Source organism: Furipterus horrens, unplaced genomic scaffold, assembly GCF_987537825.1.
Source record: "Furipterus horrens unplaced genomic scaffold, mFurHor1.1.pri manual_scaffold_3, whole genome shotgun sequence".
Classification (NCBI taxonomy): Eukaryota; Metazoa; Chordata; class Mammalia; order Chiroptera; family Furipteridae; genus Furipterus; species Furipterus horrens.
This window is the reverse complement of record NW_028327173.1, coordinates 149,410,227-149,436,005: the sequence shown is the minus strand read 5'-3', so window position 1 is coordinate 149,436,005 and position 25,779 is coordinate 149,410,227. Positions and strand designations below refer to the sequence as shown.

Sequence of the window (25,779 nt, the reverse complement as noted above, 5' to 3'; positions counted from 1 at the left end):
CCAGTGCGTGAAACTATTTATAGGCAAAGTTGTCAGGGAGCTTCTCTGCAAGAAGGTGGCATTTCAGTAGAGATGTGAATGAAGTGAAGGACAAGCAGTGCTGCTCTCTGGGGGAAGAGAATTTCATCCACAGGCAATATCAAGAGCAAGGGCACCGAAGTAGGAACACAGTCCCCATGTTTAAGGCACAGCAAGAAGGCAGCATGGTTGGAAAGAGCAAAGAGCCAGATCATAAAAGGGCTTATGAATGAGCTAAGATTAGGAGTTGGAGTTGTATTTTATGTGTGATGGGAAACCAGTAGAGTATTGTAAATAGGGAGTGATATGATCTGATTTACATTTTTAAAAGATCCCTTTGGTTCTGCTGTATGATGAATACATAGATAATAATGAAACTACATTGTGGAAGCAGGAAGAACAGTTAGTTTATTGAATTAGTCCAGGTGAGGGATAATGTGACTTGGATTAGAGTAATAATGATGGAGGTAGAAAGAGGTGATCAATTTAGGGTATGTTTAGAAGGTAAAACTTGTGAGACTAGCTGGGAAATTAGAATGTGAGGTTTGAGGAGATTAGAGAAATCAGTGGCAACACGTAGTATTTGACTAGGTGATTTCATTTACTGACATTAATTACTTCTAGGTGTTGGGAATATGGGTGGAGTTTTATTCCCTGTACTTTTAGAATTCCTCTCCTTCCAAAAACTACTTTTTTAGACACATGTATTCTATGACCCTCGGCAGTTAATCTGGAGGAATTGGACTTTTTCATACAGTCATTTTTCCAGGGAAGAACTCCACAAGTTAAGACTTTCAGTTTGACTTTGTGCCAATGGCTTTAACAATTTTTAAATATCATTTTTCAGTGAGAATGCTGAAGCTCTAGCTCAACTTTTGACCCTGGCACGATGGATACCGACTGTTTTGGCCAGAATATCAGGTTATAATATAAAACATGCTAAAGGTTTGCTTAAAATTATTTTTTATTTAGCTATGTGTGATTTAAGTGTCAGAATCTTAAAATGTTTTAAATGTACTTATTCTAAAATATGATTTGCAAATATATATTTCTTAAATATTAGGAAAATACCGATTTTTGAAGCCCTGGCTAAGTTTGGCTTTAATCACTTTACTTGACCAAGTACTTTTTTTTTTAATACTGAGAAGCGGTATAGACAGTGATTAATCCAGAGTCACACTGCTTGGATTTAAATCTTATATCCATCACTTACTGTTCATGCGATCTTAGACAAGTTACTTAACCTCTCTGTGCCTCAACTTTTTTATTTGTAAAGTGGGAATAATAATAGTACCTATCTCATTGATTAAAGGGTTGAGTTATCCTATGTAAAGTAGAACCATGCATGGAACATAGTAAATACTATATGTGTTCGTCATTACTATTATTAATATTATTAGTACATTGTCATTAATAATAATAACAAACATTTTTAAACTGTTACCTTATTTATATATTCTTTATAATTGAGAGATAAGACTACCTAAAGACTTGAGAAGAAAACAATGGCAAACAGATTAGGGAGGGAAATAAAATTTTAGAATTTCATTCAAGATGGCAGCATAGGTAAGCACAGCTAGCCTCCTTGCATAACCACATCAAAATTACAAGTAAACTACAGAACAACCGTTACTCAGAACTGTCAGAAATAGAGCTGAATGGAAGTCCTACACCTACAGAATTAAAGAAGAAATCACATAGAGACTGGTAGGAGGGGCAGAGATGTAGAATAGGCTGGTCCCATACCCATTGTGGTAGATAAAAATTTGGAGTGATATCTCTGGAGCAAGGGGTCCCAGCCGTACAACAGGCCCCCCAGCCCAAAGTTCCAGTGCCAGGAAGATACGTCACAGTAACTTCTGGCTGTAAAAACCAGCAGGGATTGAGGCTGTGGAAGACAAACTGCTGGGAGAATCCCAGGCAGTTCCTCTTAAAGAGCCTGCACACAGACTTACTCTGACTCACTCCCTCTGAGCTCCAGTGGCGGGGGTAGAAGGGGTGTGTAGCATATTAAAGGTACCAGAAACATACAGGGAGGAACAGAAATATCTGGCATCAGGGCGAGAGCTAGGGTTCAGCTTTCTCCCAGACAGAAGTTAAGACAGAGGCCACCGTCCCTTTTCTGAACCCTCCCCCAACAGAAGGGTCAGGTGGGCACCATATCTGAGACTCCATCAACCTGGTTCATGCTGTTTGCCCCACCCTGGTGATTCTAAGGTTCTGTCCTAACCGAGCCATTTCCAGTGGCTTTTCCATAGGATTGGCTTGTTTTGGCTGATGCTTCATACTTTCCTGTACTCTCAAACAAGCAGCATCTGGCCTCAGCATCCTCCATGCCTAATGTTTAGTGGCCCCAGGCCAAGCACTAGCAGCACCTGGCCTTAGTTCACAGCTTGGACTTGCTTAGGCACCTCCAAGCCCAACACAAGTACCAGCCAACTGCAGATTGCTTTGTAGCTAATGCTAGGTGGCCTGGAACAGAACACTGGCAGTGGCTGACCTTGGTCTGCACATGCAATGAATAGCTACATACCATGTTGGATCGCCACCAGCCTCCACAAGCCACACACTCAAGGTGCACACACAGCAGACACCAGAGCCTTGTTGAAGTAAGTCCTGCTTTTTTGGAGTGGGCCCTTGCAGAGCTGATCCTGCACAGTTGTTGGAGGTTAGCGGTAAGTGGTCACATCCAGTCCTTGTAGCCGATCGGCCTCTGTAGATCCCTCCCAGTGGCCTGCTAACAGCAATCAGGGCTCAATTACAAGAGAAGGGTGTATACAGCCCACACGATGGGCACACCTTGAATACCCAGCACAACACTTACTATATTAGGCCACTCTTCCAAGGCAGGGAGTCATAGCAGCTCTACCCAATAGATAAACACAGGGAGGCTGCCAAATGAGGAGACAAAGAAACATGGCCCAAAAGAACAGAACAAAACTCCAAAAAAAAGAATTAAACATGTTGGAGACAAGCAATATACTTGATGCAGAGTTCAAAACACTTGTTTATGAGGATGCTCAAGGAACTTAGTCAGGACCTCAATAGCATAAAAAGGATACAGTCAGAAACAAAGGATACACTAACTAAAATGAAGAACAATTTACAGGGAATCAACAGTAGAGTGGATGAAGCCAAGAATCAAATCAGCAATTTAGAGTATAAGGAAGCAAAAACACCCAAACATAACAAGGCAAAAAAAAAGAATACAAAGGAGCCTCTGGGACAACTTCAAGCATAATAACACATCATTGGAGTGCAAGGAGGAGAGAGAGAGCAAAACATTGAAAGCCTATTTGAAAAAATAATCAGAAAACTTCCCTAATTTGGTAAAGGAAATGGACATACAAGTCCAGGAAATGCAGAGAGACCCAAACAAGATGAACGCAAAGCGACGCACACTAAGACACATCGTAATTAAAATGCAGAAGGTTAAAGACAAAGAGGGAATCATAAAAGCAGCAAGAGAAAGGCAGTTAGTTACCTACAAGGGAACTCCTATAAAACTGTGAGCTAATTTCTCAAAAGAAACTTTGCAGGCAAGAAGTATTCAAAGTGATGAAAAGCAAGGACCTACAACCATGATTAGTCTACCCAGCAAAGCTATCAGTTAGACTCGAAGGACAAGAGTTTCCCAGACGAGAAAAAGCTAAAAGAGTTCATCATCACCAAACCAGTATTATATGAAATGTTAAAGGGTCTTCTCTAAGAAGATAAAAAATAAGAATAAAATGGCAATAAATACATGTCTATCAATAATTGAATCTAAAAAACAAAATAAACAAGCAGAACAGAAATAGAATCATGAATACAGAGAGTGTTTTGATGGTTGCCAGATGGGAGGGGGCCAGGGGGTTGGGCGAAAAAGGTGAGGGGATTAAGAAGTACAAATTGGTTCCTACAGAATAGTCATGGGGATGTAAAATACAGTATAGGGAGTATAGTAGCCAAAGAATATATTGACATATGCATGACCCATGAACATGGACAATGGTGTGGGGATGGCCTGAGGGATGTGGGTGGGGGGAGGTCTGGGTGGAGTGGGCAAAGGGGAAAAAATTTGGACAACTGTAATAGCGTATACAATAAAATATAATTTAAATTAAAGAATAATGAAAAAATAAATGCTAAGAGAAAAAAGAGATCACAATTTAAAAAGTGATTAGTATAGATGGTGACTTTCCTGGTTATCTTTTTTTCCTCTTCTTTCCCAGCTTTGACCCCAGGGTACCTTAGTCACAGAACTGTGTAAACAGACAGGAACAGCAAAAAGTCCGAAAGCGATGTTCTCTTTCTGGCCAGAGGACCAGGAAAAGGAAAAGAAGCCCCTCAGAGCTGGAGAATATAAAGGGGATTCCTTTTGTGGTCCACCTACCTACCCCCTGCACTTCTGACCTTTTCCCCAAGTTAGCCCCAGTCATAGAGCTGCACTGCCATGGTAGCTGTGTAGACACCTAAATCACAAGAGAAAACCAATCTCTCCAGTTAGAGGAACTGGGAAAAGCGGACCTCTCTGTTCCAAGAGGGCAGAGTGAATCCTCATTTATTTTATTCTATGCCTCACAGCTTCACCCCAAAGGGTAGCTGACAACAGCACAGGGGCTAAAACTGAGAGAAACTTGTGATTTTAACCAGAGGAGCTAGGAGAAAGGACTCCTCGAAGCTTGAGAGCAAGGGGGGAATTCCAGAGAGGAAAGAGTTGTAGAAGGGTAATCTATTTTTGAGACCAGTACAAGTTCTGGGCTCACGTCCAGGCTTCACATCGTGCAGAACAGGGCCCAAGAAGCATAGCAACAGCTTTGAGATTGAAGCTGCATTAAATCACCACTCAAGTCCCAGACTAACACCTGAGTAGTCTGTGTCCTCACAGACGCAAACAGCAAAGGCACTGAAACGTTGGAACCGCCCACAGGCAGTGAGACTGAATCTGTTGAACCTAAACAAAGCACATTTTTCCAGAGAATTTAACTGGCACCAGAAGCTCACATGTAATATTCAAGATACAATCCAAAACTCTGGTATATGAAGAACCAGGAAAATCTGACCAGCTCTCAAGGGAAAAACAATCAAGTACCAATCCTGAAATGTTTTAATGTTGAACTTTTCAGGCAAAAAGTTTCAAGCAGCCATATAATTATGAAACAAGGTAGCCCTGGCTGGGTGGCTAAGTTAGTTGGACCCATACATCAAAAAAAGATTGTGGGTTCACTCCCCAGTCAGGTGCATACTAGAGGCAACTGATCAATGTTTCTCTCTCTCTTCCTTTCTCTCTCTCTAAAATCAGTCAACATATGTTTGGGTGAAGATTTTTAAAAAACCAACATAAGGTAAAGGTGAACACTCTTGAAATGAATGGAAAGATAAGAGTTCTCAGCAGGGAAAAAAAAAAAACTATAGAAAAATTAAACATAATAGAATTGAAAAAATGCTATATGAAGTAATAATTAACTGGATGGGCTCAATAGTAAAATGGAGATTGGGAGGCAAGAGTCAGTGAAATTAGATCAGTGGAAATTATCCTGTCTGTAGAATAGACAGAAAAAGCAATGTAGTAAAGAGAAATGGCTTCAGGAACAGATGGAATAATTTTTTCCTTTAACCGAATATTGGTGTCATTGAAGTCCCAAAAAGCAAAAAACTGGTAAAGAAAAAAAAATATTTGAAGAAGTAATGGCTGGACACTCACCAAATTTGGTGAAAGACATTAAATTTACAGATTTAAGAAGTTTAATAAACCTCAAACAAATAAACTTAAAGATAAACATACCCAGATAGATCAAATGCAAACTGCTAAAAACGAAAGATTAAAAAAAAAAAAAAAAAGTCTTGAAAGCAACTAGAAGAAAAAAACGTATTTCATATAGGAGAACAACAATTATAATTTGATGAGGAAATGGAGCCACAAAGTTTTAATATTTACCCATGGTCTTGAATTACAGTTGATGGCAGAGCTAGGATTCAAACCCAGGCAGTCTGGCTACAAATCCTTTGTTCTTACTCACTGGTGTATTCTGCCTCATTAATTGAATACTATGCTTTCATTAAAAATATAAATATAGGTGTAGAGTTACTGATATGGAAAGACATTTCTGATCTTTTGGTGAAAAACAAGACCCAGAATAGTACTATAGATGTCCTTTTAAAAAATTATTGATGTGTAAAAGGGCTATGGGGAAAACAGAAGAATATCACACAATGTTATCTGTATGGAGAAATTTTGAATGATCGTTTATAGCTTATTAGCATTTTCTGAAATTTTAAAAATAATCATGTATAATTTTTATAAGCTGCAAAGGTCTGTGTCAGACTAAACTCTCATCATTTTTCTTTTTCCTTTTAATTTATAAGGAGAAAACCCAACAATTCCAGTCTTATTTGATCAAGGAATGGGTGATTCCACTTTTGAGTTCCATTCTATCCTGAGTTATGGAGTTGAGTCTTCGTAAGTATCTAAACAATTAAGAGAAGTTTTTAAAAGGTTGTGAAAATTAGAGTGGAGAACAATCTTTCCTTACTTTCATACTTCCTTCCTTCCTGCTTTATTTGTAGAATTATTTCTTATCCCATTTTTATCCTTTTTCTTTCTCCCTGGAGTTTTATTTACATTAATAAAATTAAATGGTTTGAATACTGGAGTACTATAGAGTAGGGTGGACCATGCCTATAATTAACCATTTTTGAGCAACAAACATGCCATTTCTATTTAGTCCAACCAACAGAAAAGCAGAATTTGAGAGACTTCAGTTAAAGTCATATCTGACTCACTCTGTAACTCCTAAAAATCCTTAGATCAACTTTCCCCCTCCCCAATTCATTTTTCTTGTTTGTAAAATTGAGCTAGTGGCTTCTTGACCTACCTCATAAAATTATTGGAAAGATATTCATGTGAAGACATTTTGAAAAATATAATTTATCTAAATAAGGTATTATTTAATGAATATGATCTGCAGTAAATTTTTCTAGTTGTGGTCCTTGTTTATATTATGTATCCCACTGCTTCTGAAAATACATGTTACTTGTTACAAATGGAAGTTCAGGAAACCAGAAGTTATCCCTCCAAGTACATGGTATTATCACTGTCCACCCTCACCCCTCCCCACACACTACTTATCAACACATAAGTACTTCTTAGTCCCTTTCCAGACACTAAAACATGTTATGTGAGACCTGTTTCCTCTGAATTTTATTCCTTTTCTGTCTAGTCTGTCCCTTAATTTGGGCCTGGATCCTTTTCTGCTGGGATCATTTATTGCATTTTCTTTAGGAAGTGAAGTTATATGGACCATTACCATTTTGTAAGAGATATTTTTCAACTTATAGGAGACACCATTTTGCTTTTCTCATTTCTTTTTCTTTTCTTTTTTTTTTTTAGTTGTCTTTATCCCCACCTGAGGACATGCTTATTGATTTTAGAGAGAGGGGAAGGGAGGGAAAGAGAGGGAGAGAAATATCTATGCGAGAGGGAGACATCCATGGGCTGCCTCCCATATGCACCCTGACTGGGGAGTGAACCTGCAACCCAGGCATGTGCCCTGAGCAGAAATCAAACCCATGACCTTCCGGTTTATGGGACGATGTTCCAACCAACTGAGCCACACTGGCTAGGGCTCCCGTTTTTTCTTAATGAATAAATTTTCTGCAGAGGTTTTAATCTCTAACTTGACAAAGAGCAGTTTATTTTGTCAAAAGGGGTTAAATTGTTTGTTGTTTCAATACCTAATGAGACTTCTCAGTAGTTAGTCCCTTTTACTAAATAATTATATGTTTTTCCTGTTTTATTTTTAGGATAAAATATTCTAATAGCATCAAGGAAATGGTTGTTCTTTTTGCCACAACAGTTTATAGAATCGGACTGAAAGTGCCTCCTGATGAAATGGATCCTCGAATCCCCATGATGACCTGGAGCACATGTGCTTTCACTATCCAGGCAATTGGTACAGCCTTTAAGAGAATTGGTTTGGAGGTTTTATAGAAACATAATTAACACTGACTGAATAAAAATTATTCTTTTTTATTCCCTGATAGCCTCAAACAATTACTTGTTTGAACAAAGTATTTCAGTAGATTAGTGCAACCTGATGCCATTTAGTCTGGGAATTTTTTCGTTGGTCTCTTTTTAACTACAATAATGGCCATATGCAACATAAGCAAAAAAAAATGCGAAAGGTACACTATGAAGCAAGCTAGATGGAAAAAATGGCAAATTTACAATACTAGAAATTAAAGAAGAAAAGGCTCAAAAGGAAAAGATTCACTGCAGAAAGGTTCAGGAATTACTATTTCTTTTATATTTTAAGAGAAAAAGAAAGGGAAACCAAAGTCACCTATAACTGGAAAAGACGACTGACTGAGGTGGTCAGGAGAGACAGACAGATCAGCAGGCAGAAGCCAACCAAGTCTGAAAGGAAACCTACAGTAAAATTACTTGTCATATTAAAAGCTTTCTGTAGAACAATGTAGCAATCAAAGCAGCATGTTGTATACCTGAAACTTACATTGGTTTGGCAAAAAAGTCTGTTACATTTTTTTGGTAAGCTCTAGTAGTGCTTACTTGGCTTTAACTTCATTCAAAACAATTTTGTTAGATTGAATTGTAACAACTGTCATATCAGTGTGCATTTTTTAAAAACATATCAAAATTGGTGAATTTTTGTGCAGCCATTTTACTAGTGAAGATGAAAGAAAACATGCAATATTTTTTGACATGTTATGCTTTATTATTTCAAGAAAGGTAAAAATGCAATTGAAACACAAAAAGATCTGTGCAGTGTTTGGAGAGGGTGCTGTGAATGATTGAACATGTCAGAAGTGGTTTATGAAGTGTCTTGGTACTACTGACATTTTGGACAAATAATTCTTTGCTGTGGGGCTGTCTTATGCATTGGAAGGTGTTTAGCAGCAACCCTGGCCTCTGTCCACTGGAAGCCAATAGCGGGAGATAGCCGACATACTCAAAATATACAAGTTGATAAAGTTGTTCGTGGAAATAAAAAATGTATCTTTTATGGAAAAAACTAAAAGGACTTTTTGACCAACCTAATACAATGTTATACATTAATTATACCTTAGTAAAGCTAGGAAGGGAAAGGAAAAGTATAGCAGTTAGATTTTTAAATTAGCATTTATTGCTCATTACCGTTATAAGATATATAATACTATATGAAAAAGAATAATAATTTATTCTTCCATATCATCTTTATCTAAGCCAGTTTCAGTCTTTATTTATAATATATATCTTTGGTAGTTGTTTAAATGGGGTCTACCACATTTTCTTCTTTTAAATATATTTTTGTAACAAGACACTTACATGATTTGAATTAAGTAGCATGAAATCCCTTAAACATCAGTCTCTATGAACAGATTTTAAGAGTTACTTCCAAACCTGTGAAACTTAGATCATGAGTAAAAGATAATACACAGGTTTATATTTACAAAGATTAAATAAAATGAGAAATAGTAACAAGAAGTGTAAATAGAATAAAATCTGATTCTCTCTTGAGGACATTCAGTGCAAAATATAAGCATTAGGAATAAAAAATTTCTGTTTAGACAGTAAACATAAAAAAGGTCACAGTTTTGTCATAAAAGAGATGAGAAAGTCACTGGAGAACAAGGCTGAATCTTCATATATAGTCCTATAACCTAGTAATTGGACTCTGTTTGTTTCCTTGTTTTCACTATAGTGCTTTTCCATCCAGTGGGCATAATGGTGTGCTTTACTCCTAGTGCATAAGCTGCTAACTAATTTACCTCATTCCCTGTGAGTGTGGAGAGACATAGATTGTACTGTCATAGTTGGGAACATTCAAAGATGGAAAAAAAGGAAATGAGCCTTCCCTATTCATACATAGATGTATCTGATACTGAGAATCCGTGAAAAAAAAAATTTAGAAATAATACACTAGCCAACAAGGCAGAATATATTTCTGAATTCATTTTTTTGTATTTTTTATCTTTTTCCTATTAATTTTTTATAATTCTTTTTAATACTGTCTATAAGAGCAATGAAGTTATTTGCATCTGCTTTATGAATTACTTTTCAGGGCACTAGATTGTGACTTATATGTCACCTATAATAAAAAAATAGGTTATGACTATATAAAAATTACTTAAAAATTTTTACATAGAAGAGACGTTAAAAGGAGAAAAATGAAACAAGAAGCTTTGTTTTTTCCCCAAAATGGGATGTTTAGATTGCTGCAGGGAAATTATTGTATATAGTTGCAATTTGTAAATGATCTGTCTTTGGCTTGTATAACATTCCCTCACTCAAAAATTGAGAAATTTTGGCATAGACTTCAACATGAAACTTTGAGGTGGAAAAGTGTACCTCATCTAATCAAAAATGTAATTAGTGAAACAATATCTGAGAGAAGGAAACCAAGTATTCAGAATTTATTATTTGTGTTTTTCTTACTCTTTGAGAAAACCTCTTGGGAGATGAAGGAAAACCTCTGTTTGGAGCACTTCAAAATAGACAGGTATGTATGTTCTTACAGACTGCATGTAACTCATGGTGTGCTTTTTTAGAGAGTCCACAGTTGATTTATCTTTTAAAAAATTCTTTATTCATTCCCTTTTCTGTAAAATCAGCAGACACTTCTATGTTTTCTGTTTTTTAAGGAGCAATTTCAGTTTCATAGAGACTGAATGGCCATTATACACTCTTCAGACCTTACTCAATCTTGGGGTTCAGTGTAATTCAGAGAGATTTCATATGATACTGGTTAGTTTTTCTCCCTTTCCCTGTTTGTTGCCAAATAGAAACCTACATTTTTCTTTCTGACTAACTTGTCATCATCATGTAACATTAATTATTAATGCTGGCTTAGCTCTAGATAAATCGTCATACTGAATTCAGGAATAAAACCAAGCCCAGGCTCCCGGATGGGCATATCCTGACACTGCAGGACTCTTACTTCTGCCTCAGGCCCAAGCCTCATAACATGTGGGCCCTGAAAATGGCCCTGAAGGAATGTGCTCAGTAGCCCTGTAAACACAGATTGGGTAACCGAGGATTTCTTAGTCCACTACCTTCCTAGCCAGTTGCCCTCCCATTTTTCTGACAGCTGGCACAGGAGACTTGTAGTCCACAATGGGCTTCTGATCAATTCTTTCTGTTTGGGAAATAGAAGCACTGTTCCTATAATTTTAGAATTTCTATTAATATATTTATTTGTACAGACCTGAATAGAATAAATTAGACCAGGCATTTAAGAAATTGACTGGAGAAAATGAATACTTAAATGAGAATTGAAATGATTATAGCTTTAATAACTCTTTGTCATGGGAAATCTGTTAAAAATTTGGCAAGGTTATAAAACATTTTAGAAGTATTAAAAATATTGTAATTTATTTGCAAGAATATACAGTATATAATAAGTCTGCAACTAATTCTTGCAGACTGGGGTTTATTTTTACAGTGAATGACTTAAGTCTATTATCTTCCCTTTTTATATTCCCCTCTTTTACAATCTAGCATAATGGTCTGAAAGCATTGATGCAGTTTGCCGTTGCACAGAGGAGTACCTGTCCTCAGGTCCTGATACAGAAGCATCTGATCCGTCTCCTATCAGGTAGAGCCTTTTCTGAATTATTATTATTATTATTATTATTATTATTATTATTATTATTATTTATCATATACATCTCTTTTCCATCGCATTTGTGGGAGTGTATTTTGTTAGGAAACCACATACTGCACTCATTTTTAATACTCACAAAAACAAAAAATAAAGTAAGACATACAATTGTCCCTGTAACACCTGGTTTTTTAAGTATCAGGTATTTTCCAAATGTTTTCAGCATATTTCCCTTATACCCACCTAGGGATTTTCTTGAACCAACATCCACAACCACTAATATTCTTGTATCCCAATCTGGTTAAAAAGGGGAGCAATGACATGGATAAATCATTTTAAAGTATGATTGAAAAAATAAAATATGTTTAATTTTGTTGGTGAATCTAGGTCAAAGTTATGTAAAATAATAAAATGTAATAATCTCAAAATGCAGGTTTATGCATCCATGCCCTTTGAGACAGGCTTTATACAGTTGGTTTTCTTAGATTCTAACGATTAGAAATTAACTTAAGTTCATATGATGCTCTCTATAAAAATAAAAAGAAGAATTAGAAATTAGACAGTAGTAGAATGATTTGGCTTTCTTCTTGGTTATCTGCATTTCCATTTGGGCATTCGTATTACAGGAGCTCCTCTGCACCTAAACAGGTCAGGTTTAAAAGTAACTGTTTATACGTCTGCTGGTTCATAAGTTCAAAATAGCATAGGTAGAGAGGTGTAAGCTTGCCCTTTCCAAATATATTTCCACAAAATAAGGGAGTCACTGACTTTGTTTAAGCTTTAAAGCCAGGCATAGTTTTCTTCCAGCTGATCTCGCAGGCTTTTTATTTTCTTCCAAGATTGCCCAGCTACTTTACATTTAATGTCTGCTGAGACAAGTCACTTTGCTCCTTGTTAGTGCCCACAGGCGTCGTAAGCAGTTCTTCCTGAGCAGCTTTCTGCTCACTCTGATGACATGGGGATTCCACGGCTCCATACAAGGCTGCCACCTAAGTTTTATTAGAACTTCCAACATGCCCAGTTTTTATATTTTTAAATTAACTTCCAGCTATATATCCTTAATTAACCTCATACTAATAAGAATCTAATATTGATGCAGTTCTCCTAGCCACACACTTAAATTTTTTCCTTTTTTTATTTACTTTTTTTTCTTTTTTTAAGTATATTTTATTGATTATGCTGTTACAGTTATCCCAGTTTTTTTCCCCTTTGCTCCCCTCTGCCCAGTACCCTCCTTTCCTCAGCAGTCCCAGCCCCCCTTAGTTCATGTCCATGGGTTGTACATATACGTTCTTTGGCTTACCCTTTCCTATATTATTCTTAACATCCCCCTGTCTATTTTGTACCAACCAATTATGCTTCTTAATCCCTGCACCATTTCCCCATTTCTCCCCCCTCCCCGTCCCAGCTGATAACCCTCCAAATGATCCCCATACCTATGATTCTGTTCCTGTTCTGGTTGTTTGCTTAGTTCGTTTTTGTTTTGGTTTATTGTTATTTTTTAGATTCAGTTGTTGATACTTGTGAGTTTGTTGTCATTTTAATGTTCACAGTTTTGATCTTCTTTTCCTTAATTAAGTCCCTTCAACATTTCATATAATAAGGGCTTGGTGATGATGAATCCTTTAGCTTTACCTTGTCTGGGAATCACTTTATCTGTCTTTTAATTCTAAATGATAGTTTTGCTTGATAGAATAACCTTGGTTGTAGATCCTTGCTTTTTATCACATCGAATACTTCTTGCTAGTTCCTTCTTGCCTGCAAAGTTTCTTTTTAAGAAATGAGCTGATAATCTTAAGAGAACTCCTTTGTAGGTAACTCTCCTTTTCTCTTGCTCCTTTTAAGATTCCCTCTTTATCTTTAATCTTTGGCAGTTTAATCATGATGTGTCTTGGTATGGTCCTCTTGGGTCCAGTTTGTTTGGGACTCTGTACTTCCTGGAATTGTATATCTATTTCTTTCTCCAAATTAGTGAAGTTTTCTTTCATTATTTTTTTAACTAAATTCAAGTTTTTGCTCTTCCTCTTCTCCTTCTGGCACCCCTATGATTCAGATGTTGGTACATTTAAACTTTTCCTAGAGGTTCCTAAGCCTCTTCTCATTCTTGTCAATTCTTGTTTCTTCTTTCTGTTCTGGGTGAATGCTTATTTCTTCCTTTTGTTCCAAATCATTGATTTGAATCCTGGGTTCCTTCTGTTCGTTCACTGTTGGTTCCCTGTGTATTTTTCTTTGTTTCAGTGTGGATAACCTTCACTTCTTCCTTTATTTTGTGTCCATACTCAATCATTTCTTGGAGCATCCTGATCACCAGTGCTTTGAATTCTGCATCTGATAGGTTGATTATGTCTGTTTTTGTTTAGTTCTTTTTCTGAGGTTTTGATCTATTCTTTAATTTGGGCCATATTTCTTTGTCTCCTCAATTTGGAAGTCTCCCTGTGTTTGTTTTTGTGTATTGGGTAGACTTGCTTTGACTTCGTGTCTTGGTAGTATTACCTAATGTAATAGATGTCATGTAGGGTCCAGTGGCACAGCCTCCCCTTTCACCCAAGCTGGGGACTCATGGTGCACCCTTCATGTGGGCTGAGTACATCCTCCTCTTGTAGTTGATCCTTGGTTGCTGTTGGCAGGTCAATGGGAGGGATTTACCCAAGCCAGTCAGCTCCAAGGACTGGCTGTGACCACTGACCACCAACTTCTGCCCTCCGTGGAGGATCAGCTGTGCAGGGGCAGGTAGTGGTGGTGCTCCAGTGTGATCTGTAGCTGTTTACTGAGTGCACTGGCCCTGGGGTTTCCTAGGTGGTGCAGGCCAAAGTCAGCCTCCACCTGTGTTTTGCCTGGGGCTACCCTATCTAATCTATAAAGCAATCTGAGTTGTCTGCTACTAGAGCTGGGCTTGGAGATTCCCAGGTGAAACCAAACTGTTGAATCTAAGCTGCCTGCTGCTAGTGCTGGGTCTGGGGCTCATTGAAGCCAGTGCAATTGCTTGTTTGATAGGATTAAGGAAGTTCTGAAGCATGAGCCAAGACCAGTCATTCATATAGAAAAGCAGCTTGAGTGGTCCCATAAATTGGGTGGGGTGAAATCTCTGGGGATCTCCAAGGAAGGTCAATCAATGCTAGCCAGGTTGATGAAGTCTCAGATATGGCACCAGCTTGCTGGCTCTGGGGGGGAGGGTTTAGAAGAGAGGCAATGTCCTCTGCTGGCCTTGATGTCAGACACTGCAGTTTCTCCCTGTATACCAGTGGTGTCCCTCAAGCTGCTACTGTGGTGCTGGAGCACAGAGGGAGTGAGTCTGAATAGGTGAGTCCATGTGTAGGTTCTTTAAGAGGAATTGCTTGGGGCTCCAGCAGTTTGTTCCACTGGTTTTTGCAGCCAGAAGTTATGGGGACTTATCTTCCTGGCACTGGAACCCTGGGTTGGGGGGCCTGGTGTGGGACTGGGACTCCTTGCTCCTGAGATATCCCTCCTGAATTTTTTTCCACCATGTGTGGGTATGGAACCAGCCTGTTCCACATCTGCGCCCGTCCTACCAGTCTGGATGGATGTGGTTTCTTTAATTCTGTAGTTGTCAGACTTCCATTCAGCTTGATTCCTGATGGTTCTGGCTGATGGTTGTTGTATATTTTAGTTGTAATTTTGATGTGGTTGTGCAAAGAGGTGAGCCATGTCTGTCTATGCTGCCATCTTGACTGGATGCCCCCTACTTTTTTTCTTATTAGTCAGTTGGATAGGTCCAGAACTTTGCACATGTTACATATGCCTGTCTTTGCTATGTTGAATAGTTTGTCCTATTTACATAGTACTATTTTGGTGTGTTTTTAATTTTTTGGTATCTCTTTTCATTTCATTCTTAATTTGGATACCTTGTTTTACTAGCACTTCCAAATAATCTCTGTGCTTTTGCACTTATCACACATTATAGGATTTATGATGTTTTAAATACCTCCAAATGAGCAAACAAGGAGACTAATTTATAATTTACATCGTTATGGATGGCAGGGACTATAATAGTAATGCATAATCTCTAATTAGTAGTAACTAACAGAATTGATGTGCTTTTGCTCTGTAGTATAGATATGTGCCTATATATAAAAGTTTGTCATGTGAGAACTTGTTAGCAGCAGCACCTTTTTTTAAAAATATATTTTCTATTGTTAGCTTTTATTGTTATTATTTTTTAGATTTTATTTATTTACTTTCAGAGTGAGGGGAAGGGAGGGAGAAAGAGAGGGAAACATCAATGTGTGGTTGCCTCTCACGCACCCCCAACTGGGGACCTGGCATGCAACCCAGGCATGTACCCTGACTGGGAATCGAACCAGCAACTCTTGGCTCGCAGGCCAATGCTCAATTCACCGAGCCACAGCAGCCAGAACCCAGCAGCAGCATCTTTATTTGCAAGGTGATAGCACTATAAACTACATACAGGGTGACACAAAAGTAGGTTTACAGCTGATATGGGAAATTCAATAATAAGTAATACAAGAATAAACCGTTTCACATGCTCACAAGTATGAAGTATGCAAAACAGTTTATTCTTGTATTTTTATTAATTTATTATATTTTCCATACCAATAACTGTAAACCTAATTTTGCCCCACCCTGTATACAGGTGTAAGATGCGGTTCCTTCCATTGTAAGGTCATGATTGAATTAAGAAGCAGAACTTCTGTGAAAACACATTATAAAGTAGCTAAATACCAGATATATGTTCCAAATATTTGCATCAGGAATTGAGACATGGAAGAGATCACTATAAGGCTCTGCTCTTCTCTAATGGGGTGGGTTTTGAATTGAGTCTTGCAGGGATGGTTCGTACGGATAAGTTGAGAGGAACAAAGAAAGAAGCCTAAGCACAGGGCACAATTTGAACAGAGATTGAGGAGGCAGAGAAGTATATAGTACATTTAAATAGACAAGTTTGATACGAGTAGCAGTACTGGTAGGCAGAGAAAGATGGAATTGTTCGGATAATAATAAAGGTCTTACATGCCCCAGTAAGAAGTTTGAACTTAATTCTTTAGTTTATTAGAAATCTTTTAAATGTTTTGGACAATAGTATTCTAAGGTTAATTTGATACTATATAGGTTGGATTGGAAAAGGAAAAATTATAGGGCTTTTATATATATATTTATATGTATGTGTGTGTGTGTGTATATATCTGTAGCAGCAGAAATTAGGGAAGGGAATGGGGTGGGTTGTGCAGGGGCAAGATATTGAATTAAAATTAATAACAATTATTGAGCCCTGACTGGTGTAGCTTAGTGAGTTGAGTATCATCCTGCAAACCAAAAGGTTGCTTGTTCCATTCCTGGTCCCCAGTTGGGGTTCAGTTCCCAGTCAGGGCATATTCCTGGGTTGTGGGCCAGGTCCCCAGTTGAGGGCATGTGAGAGGCAACCGATCAATGTTTCTTTCCTTCTCTTTCTCCCTCCCTTCCCCTCTCACTAAAGATAAGTAAATAAAATCTTTTAAAATGGTTTAAAAATTAACCGTGATTGAGAGATAGGGAAGTCCACAATAGAGAGCTGTTTCATGTGAAAGCTAATGAATATTGTTTTTAATAGACTGATTCTGCAGTAGCAATAGGACATACAGTGCTCACAGCCAAGTATGTGCTAGGCACTGTACAAGGATCTTTTTATATAATCTTATTTCTTCATCCTTCAAAGAAGTCATTATCTGCATTTACAGATGAGGAAACTAAGGCCCTGAGAAGACTTGACCAAGGTCATAAAACCAGTAAGAGGCAGAACAAATATTTGAACCCAGCCCTGATCATAAAGCCCATGCTTTTCCTGCTGTATCCCATGAGCTTTGATGAGATTTTTAATTTACTATAAAAGGAAGGTTTTAGCATAGATGAAATGAAAATATGCATGCCAAAATTAACTCCTGATTTCAAAGTAGTTTAAAAATGATATATTCAGCAGCCAGAGAAAGAAGTTTCACAAATGCCTGTAAGAAAAATTAGTGGCAGCCCTGACCTGTGTGGCTCACTTGTTTGGGAACCCTCAGGTGAGGGGTCTCCGGTTTGGTTCTTGGGCAGGGTACATGCCTGGGTTACAGGTTTGGTCCCCAGTTGGGGTGTGTGTGGAGGCAACCGATTGATATTTCTCTCTCACAGCGATGTTTCTATCCATCTCTTTCTCCCTCCCTTTCTCTCTCACTCTAAAAATAAATAAATAAAATCTTTTAAAAAATAGAAAAGAAAAATTGATGACAGATAAAGTATTCCCCTGGCAGAAAAGATGATAGAATTCAGGAGGAATTAGGAGTTATTAAAATGTCCCAAGAACAAAACAGTTTATAGTACAGAATGAAATAAGACAGGTAGTGTCATGGACATGTTAACTGATATATCAGAAATATTACTAAGATTTTTAATATGAGGAAGCAAGAGATAGAAACAGCAAGTGACTTGTCAAGAACAGCTAGTTAGTGACAAAGCCCTGTGATCACTTTAGTTTGATTTGTAAAGCCAATATTAATAACATTTATCAAATGGTTACTCTATGCCAGGCTTGGGATAAGTGCTTTAAATGCATATGTTAATGAACCTCCCCCAAATTTTGTGTATACTGTGAACTTAGAGAAGTAAAGTCCCTTGTCTATGACAAACATTACAGCCAGTACTGGAACCCATTTCTGACTCCAACACCTATGCTCTTAACTTGAATGCTTTTCATTTAGACTCTTGGATTGGGTGTTAAGAAATTGACCTAGTCTGGAAAAAGTCATCTTGCCTTCATTTGCAAAAATAACAGTTTTATTGAAACATAATTAATCTCATTTTTATATATACACAACCCTTAGCGTTGTTTTAAATTCTTGATTTTACTTCTTTGTCACTTTTTCCCTCACTTGTGAATTTAGAAACTAATCAAATTAGAAAGACAAGATCTACATTGCCTTTCAATCTTCTATTCATATAAACTGTTATTTTGTTGAGGCAAGTCTTCTCCATCCTCATTTCACTTACACTGCTTTGCATGCTCTCCCTGCTTCCCATCTCAAACTTATCCACATACTTGATCACAGAACATTTAGAAATCTGTAGTTAAGAGGAAAAATTAGTAGAGAACATTGTATAAAAGTAATTCTTATTCATTTAGCAAACATTTATTGAACAATTGCTATTTGAGTTATCCTAATTTATTTACCTTTTCTTCCTATATCTTATCTTTTAGCCCTTAAATTGAATCCAAAACCTTCCAGGTGCCTTTTCTCAGTTTAGTTTATATTTAATTTTGGTTCCTGTGTCTTAAAGGCATAATGTACCAGAGTGTCAGTTTCTTTATTGTATAACCAAATTCTATTTTTGTTTTAGACGTTTAAATTTTGCGTTATATTTAACTATATTGCTATTTGACTGACTGGATTATATTTATTTATTTATTTATTTTAGTTGTTCTTCCTAATCTAAAATCAGAAGATACACCTTGCCTTCTATCTATAGATCTGTTTCATGTATTGGTAAGTGTTCAATAAAATTTTATTAAAAGTCACTCAAGTTTATAATTTTATATGTTTTCCTCATTCAAATTTATGCTCTTTGTTCAATATTATAAATTATTGGTGTTCAAACTATGAAGTTGTTTCTTTTGTCCATTTCGCTTATAAAAAGATACAAATTTGACTGAAACCATCAAAATCACTTTAGCCCTGGTTGGTATGGCTCTGCGGATTGAGCATCAGCCTGCAAACCAAAAGGTCTTTGGTTTGATTCCCAGTCAGGGCACATGCCTGGGTTGCAGGCCAGGTCCCCAGTTGCGGGTGCACAAGAGGCAACCACATATTGATGTTTCTCCCCCTCTCTTTCTGCCTCCATTCCCCTCTCTCTAAAAATAAATAAATAAAATCTTTTAAAAAAATCACTTTAAAAATGAAAGCACATTTACTCTTTATAATAGGTCCTGCCATGATTATAATGAGCTGGTGTCTATACAAGCAATCTTTTTCTAATATATAATGCTTTCTCTCTACCCTTTTCCTAATTTATTTATGTTATAAGCAGTGAATGACAGCATTAGCTCTCTTAAAATTATTAGTTATTTGGTGATAGGAACCAGGCAAGGACACAACTAGGCTTCCCATAAGCACCTCTGGATGGGTGGCAACTGTTTTGTGAGTTCCTTGAAGAACTTTTTATCCTTGTAATGATTTTGTTTCTTCAAAACAAGTTCTCTAGGGTTAACAGTGATGAGATTGGGAACATGGAGTTTGTGTTAGCCGGTATCCTCATGCCCCATTTTCCAGGCCTCTTCCAGTGATTGAAAAGAATGCTAGTAAACTAGGCCCTAATGCCTGAGATTTCGATTTGGTTGGACTAGGTGGGCCTATGTATCAGTGTTATTTTAAGAGTTCCCCAAGTGATTATAATGTTGAATCTTTTAAACTCCACAGGGTTGAGACCACTACCTAGAACTAGAATAAGTAGGCCCAGGAAAGGGATAACCTGTTTGGTGATGACTTTTGTCCTTTTGTTTATGATACATTGTATTCTAAGGTATTCTCTTGAATAATTTGGAAAAATATGATGGTTATTTTAAAAAACCATAGAAACACAGTGTAGCACCTGGTGCCCTTTACATTTAATTATGAGATTAATTTGTGTTGGTCTCTGTTGTTACCCATGCTGATATCCATTTTCTCTCATAGGTAGGTGCTGTGTTAGCATTCCCATCCTTGTATTGGGATGACACCGTTGATCTGCAGCCTTCATCAATTAGTTCTTCCTATAACCACCTCTATCTCTTCCATTTGATTACCATGGCACACGTGCTTCAGATACTTCTTAGCATAGACACAGGTAAAGCTCCCATCATTTGTTAACTATACATAACATTTGCCCATGATTTATTGACAGAATTTGTGCTTGTGGTTAATCATATATTGCTAAGTTCTATATTACGTCTGTTGTTGAAGGATCAGTCATTTGTTTCTTTGTGGATGCTTTTTAAATATATATAATTATAAATTCTTATAGGATAATAAATATTTATTAAATATCCATGTTAAACAAGGCTGTCATTTTGCTCTTACTTGTTTCTCCGGGCAATACAATAATAAAGTTTACCTAATAGTTTTAATATCAGAATCAACTATTTAGATTGAGAACAAGGGAATGAGCCTTGATTGAATAGAAATTATTTAGTATCCTAGAACCATGAATTTGAGGTATAAGTTATAAATTGAATAGCTAGTTTATAGATTTATCTTTCAGAATTTCTTTTTCAGGCCTCCCACTTGCTCAGGTTCAAGAAGACAGTGAAGAAGCTTGTTCTGCAACTTCTTTTTTGGCAGAACTTTCTCAGTATATAAGTGGGTGAGTAGCAGCAGTCTATTCTTTTAAACTGCTTCATTATTGTTTTAATATTTCCATATCTTTGTTCAGTTGTTGGGCGTTATAACTTTGAACCATTTTATTTTAATTATTTATGTTTTTTGTTTTGTCTTTTTGCTGTTGTTCAATTACAGTTGTCCCAATTTTTCCTCTTTTGGCTCTGCCCTGCCCTGTTCTGCCCACCCCCTGAACCATTTTAATTCCAATTTATAAAAAGGAATTAAGGGCTTTTGGAATAACACCTAGCCATTTATTTGTTTCTAAGACTGAAACCAGTTTTGGCACATCTTTCCTCTTGTAAACTGTTATGGCAGAGGATGATAGAATTTTAATAAATGGCAGCATTTTGAATTTAAATAAGTGTAGAAAATAGAAAATAAGTTGTCTTTTTAAAGCAACTCATACAGTTGATGCACTTACCTAATTAAGAGTTTTTTTTTTAAGGCTGTTATGAGTAATATGTGAAATATATTGGCAATTTAGAGGTTAAAACCAAAAGTACAAATAGGAGTGATCTGCTGAGCTTCACTTGCTGCCTCATAAGTCCTTTTATTTTATTTTATTTTATTTTATTTTTTACTTTGGCTACTGAGTGTGTATGTGTTTTTGTTTGTTTTATGTTAATAGACTTTTTTTAGAGCTGTTTTAGTTTACAGAAAAATTGAACAGGAAGTATAGCATTCCCATTTATTCCCTCAATCTACCAATTTCTTCTATTATTAACATCTTACTTCAGTGTGGTACATTTGATGAAACGATACTAATACATTATTATTAACTGAAGTCCATAGTTTACATTTAGGGTTCACTCTTTTTATCTGACTGTTATAGTATCATCATATATAATAGTTTTTACTGCCCTAAAAATTACCAGTTAATTTTAATACAGAAATCAGGAAAATATTAATTATTTTTAGCTAACTTAGCTACTTTGGTTAGTTGTTGATAAATGAATCTGCTCCCCATTTCATCATAAGGATTAGGAAAAAGAAGAAACTAGCTTTTTGTCTTAAAAATCTACATGGTAAGCACTGGCCAATGTGGCTCAGTTGGTTGGAGCGTCATGCCATAGACTGAAAGACTGTGAGTTTGATCCCTGGTGAGGGTACATAACTCAGGTTACAGGTTTGATTCCTACTCAGGGTGCATATGGTAGCAACAAATCGATCTTTCTTTCACATGAAAGTTCTCTCTCTCTCTCTCTCTCTCTCTCTCTCTCTCTCTCTCTCTCTCTCTCTTTCTCTTTTTCTCTCTTAATCTCTCTCTCTCTCTCTCTCTCTCTCTCTCTCTCTCTTTCCTCCTCACTCCCTCCCTCCTGCCTGCCACCCTCGCTTCCTCTCTGTCTGGAAGCAATGAAAAAAGGTCCTCGGATGAAAATTAAAATAAAATAAAATAAAAATCTACATGGTAAAGGATGCAAGATTTGTGGTTTTCTTTAGGAAACCCTTAGGAGATTTAAAAACTGAAGCTATAGCTAGTTAAATATTTGGTTTTAAATGTTTAAAAATTAAAAAGGATATAAAATTATTTAAACACTTAGCTATGTTTTTGAAAGGGTGCTTAAAATCTAGGGTTTTATTCTCACCAGTATTCTGTTCTATTCTGGAATTATTGCCTCTTAGCTGCGCTGGGTGTGAGATCCCTGGCTGGTATTTGTGGGTCTCATTGAAGAATGGCATCATCCCTTACCTTCGTTGTGCTGCATTATTTTTCCACTATTTACTTGGAGTAACTCCACCTGAAGACCTGCTTACCAGTAAGTAGAAAAATGAAATGAGAGTAGTAAATGAAAGACTTTTTTCATTACCTTCAGCCTCAAGAATACAAGATGAGAGCACACAATACCAACTCTTCATTCCTTCATTCTGAACATGTGTGCCCCTGTCTTGGTATAGGTTAAATGTCAGGCCAAAAACCAGATTTTAATCTACAAAACGTACTTGTGGCTCCTTTCTTTGTGTAGTTAATGTGCTTGAATTTATAAAATGGCTGCATGCAGAATATAACTGATAGCGTAGAATATACAGGAAATTAGAAACATTAGTTGCCCCTAGGGAGAACTATTTGACTAGGTAGGAGGAAAACTTTACTGTATACTCTGTTGTTTAAATTTTGAATATATGTCTAAATTCTAAAAAAATTAATATGCTCCTGGGAAAGAACTGCAGTATCAAACCAAGGCCATGCATATTTAACAGAGTCATTTTCTTTCTCCTTTACTTGCTTTAAATCTAGATGAAAGTAGAGAAGGCTTCCTTGTGGCTTTGTGTGGGTAAAAATCAAAACACTTATGTGATTTTAGAAGAGTCACCTAAATTGCTCATAGATTCTTCCTTTTATCCTTTGCAATTAAACCAACCAGGTCAGCTTTAGTTGGGTTTATGGATCTAGGTTTGTTCAGACCCTATATAAAATAGGATGTTACTTTCTAAGTAGTTACTACTATTACAGGTATGTTGTTTGCATTTTTAAAAAATCATATATTATCTATTTGCTGCTGTAATATGACAGTTAAAGTCCTTTCTTTTCTTGGGAGGAGACTGAATATAAACAGATTAATAGCTATCAGGCAGATTTAACAGCAGCGCTCCAGGCGCATGCCCTGGGCCCCGAATTCTGAAGGGCCCCACAAGTTTACAACTTACACATAATTAAAATTGCGCATATGAAACCAAACTTGGTGTCATTAGAAAAAAGTGTAAAGTTGGGGTTTTGCGGAACCCTTCAGAAATCGGGGCCCAAGGTGCGTGCCCAGTGCACCCACCATTAAATCCACCTCTGATAGCTATGTCAAATGGTGACAAGTTCTACAAAGAAAAATAAAGCAGACCATGGACATAGAGAATCATGGGGCCAGAATGCATCATTCTTTTAGACAGATAGACATGGAAGGGTTTTCTGTGAGGAGACAGTCAAAAGAGAGAACTGGGCTGAACTGAGTGGAGTTGAAGGAACAGTATTCCTAAGCAAGAGAAGCAATAAGTGCTAAGGCTTTGCTTGATGTAGTCAAAGAAGAGTAAAGAGAAGAATGTGACTGAAGCGTAGTGAACATGCGGGGAGGGTGGTAGGAAATGAGGTCCAGGAGGCATCTGGGGGCAGGTCATGTAGGGCCTTTATGCCACGATAAGAACTTTGTATTTCATATCATGTGGTGGTTTGACATTGGAGACATCTGATCAGGAGAATGACTCGATCAGATTTATGTTTTAAAAGGATCACTTTAGCTCTGGCTGGCGTGGCTCAGTGGATTGAGTGCCAGCCTGCAAACCAAAGGGTCATGGGTTCAATTCCCGGTTGGGGCACATGCCTGGGTTGTGGGCCAGGTCCCTGACTGGGGGCACATGAGTGGCAACCACACATTGATATTTCTCTCCCTTTCATTCTCTAAAAATAAATAAATAAAATCTTTTTTTAAAAAGTACCACTTCAGCTTATTTGCCACACACAGTTTTAGAGAGAGTATAAGATATACTCTATAGAGAGAGTTTAGAAATGAATATAAACAGTGAAGAAACTCTGTTAACAGGTTGACCAGGTAAGAATAATGTGCTCATTAAATGTATTTTTATTCTCTTGCAGATTCTGCAGAAGGAGAGTACAGTGCACTCTGCAGCTATCTATGTTTACCCACAAATTTGTTCCTACTTTTCCAGGAATATTGGCATACAGTAAAGCCCCTCCTCCAGAGGTACTATGCTACAAAGTATCATTATTGAGTTCTTATACAGTTTGAAATTTTTAAATTAAAATTACTTGCTAGCTTTTAAATTGATTAGCTTTGATTGAAAGGGAAGGAATTGGGGATAAGACTAACAGCCACAGGCAGCTGGAATTTCTGCTTGTTCCAGCATGACTAACATTCGTTGTACTTACTTTCCTCATAGCTACTGTCTCATCATCCCAGTTTTAAATTGGTGGTGGTGAAGGGTGTTGGTAAAAATCATGTTGTCGGCAGCCTTAGTGTTAAAAAGAACCCCATTTGGGTCTGTATCCAAAACAGTAGCACATCTCACATGATGGCACACATTTCAGGAGGTTGACTGAGGAGGAAAAAAATGTCATTTTGTAGATCTAAGATGTATCAGTTAAACTTCTTGGGGAGAAGTGTGTCTTTCTTTCAGAAAAAATTTTTCTACCCCCTTACTTACTGGCCTTCGTGGTCACTCTTCACCCTCCTAATCTCTAGTCTCCTTACCCTTATCTTTGCTGCCACCATTTTCAATCATTTTTATGTAATGAATTTTTTGTTACTTTTCTTTTATTTCCCCTATGGCTTCCTTTAGTCTCTTCAATTTGTCTGCCTTTTTCTTTAATCGGTGCGTTTTCCCCTTCCATGCCCAGGTCAGGATTTGTGTGACTGACTGCCTGCCTGCCTGTCTGCTGTCCCCTTTCTCTGTGCTCTCTTCTGTTAGGTTCTTTTCTGGTTCCTCATTTCTCATGAGGTGTTCTGATCTCCAGTGTGTTAAAAATGAATTAAAGTGGATCAGAAGAATCAGTATCATGCTTTGTGTTGAGTATAATAATCACAGTAGGCTATACTAATTTTACTTTTATATTCTTGAAATTGATACATTTTGAACTTGCTATATCTAGTATAATCAAGTGGTAAAAGTTTAAACTTTGAAGCAGAAAGTCCTTGCCCCTTGTACCATTCCTGGCCCTGCTTGCGTCCAAGCCTTTCCTCCTCATTCTACGCCCTGTAGTGCAGGAGACCAACCCCTGCAGGCCTCCCTTCCCTTGTCAGTTGGCTTCTGCCTGTGTTCAGTCAGTGGGAGGCACTGGCAGGATATTGGAAGCTGGAAGGATAGAAGAAGCCTAAGTGCTTGGACTGCCT

At 37.2% G+C, this 25,779-nt stretch overlaps 1 protein-coding gene across 2 annotated transcripts in view; it reads left to right on the top strand.

Annotated features, from left to right (window-relative positions):
• The window catches only part of UBR1 (ubiquitin protein ligase E3 component n-recognin 1), a 137,225-nt gene that overhangs the window by 98,611 nt on the left and 12,835 nt on the right, over positions 1-25,779 (top strand). For both annotated transcript variants that reach the window (XM_090270489.1, XM_090270490.1), the window contains exons 33-42: positions 866-963; positions 6,367-6,460; positions 7,804-7,952; positions 10,444-10,499; positions 11,498-11,594; positions 19,008-19,075; positions 20,261-20,411; positions 20,840-20,927; positions 22,568-22,701; positions 24,525-24,633. In XM_090270489.1, coding sequence (XP_090126615.1) covers positions 866-963; positions 6,367-6,460; positions 7,804-7,952; positions 10,444-10,499; positions 11,498-11,594; positions 19,008-19,075; positions 20,261-20,411; positions 20,840-20,927; positions 22,568-22,701; positions 24,525-24,633 — 1,044 coding nt within the window. The remainder of the gene's footprint in view (positions 1-865; positions 964-6,366; positions 6,461-7,803; positions 7,953-10,443; positions 10,500-11,497; positions 11,595-19,007; positions 19,076-20,260; positions 20,412-20,839; positions 20,928-22,567; positions 22,702-24,524; positions 24,634-25,779) is intronic.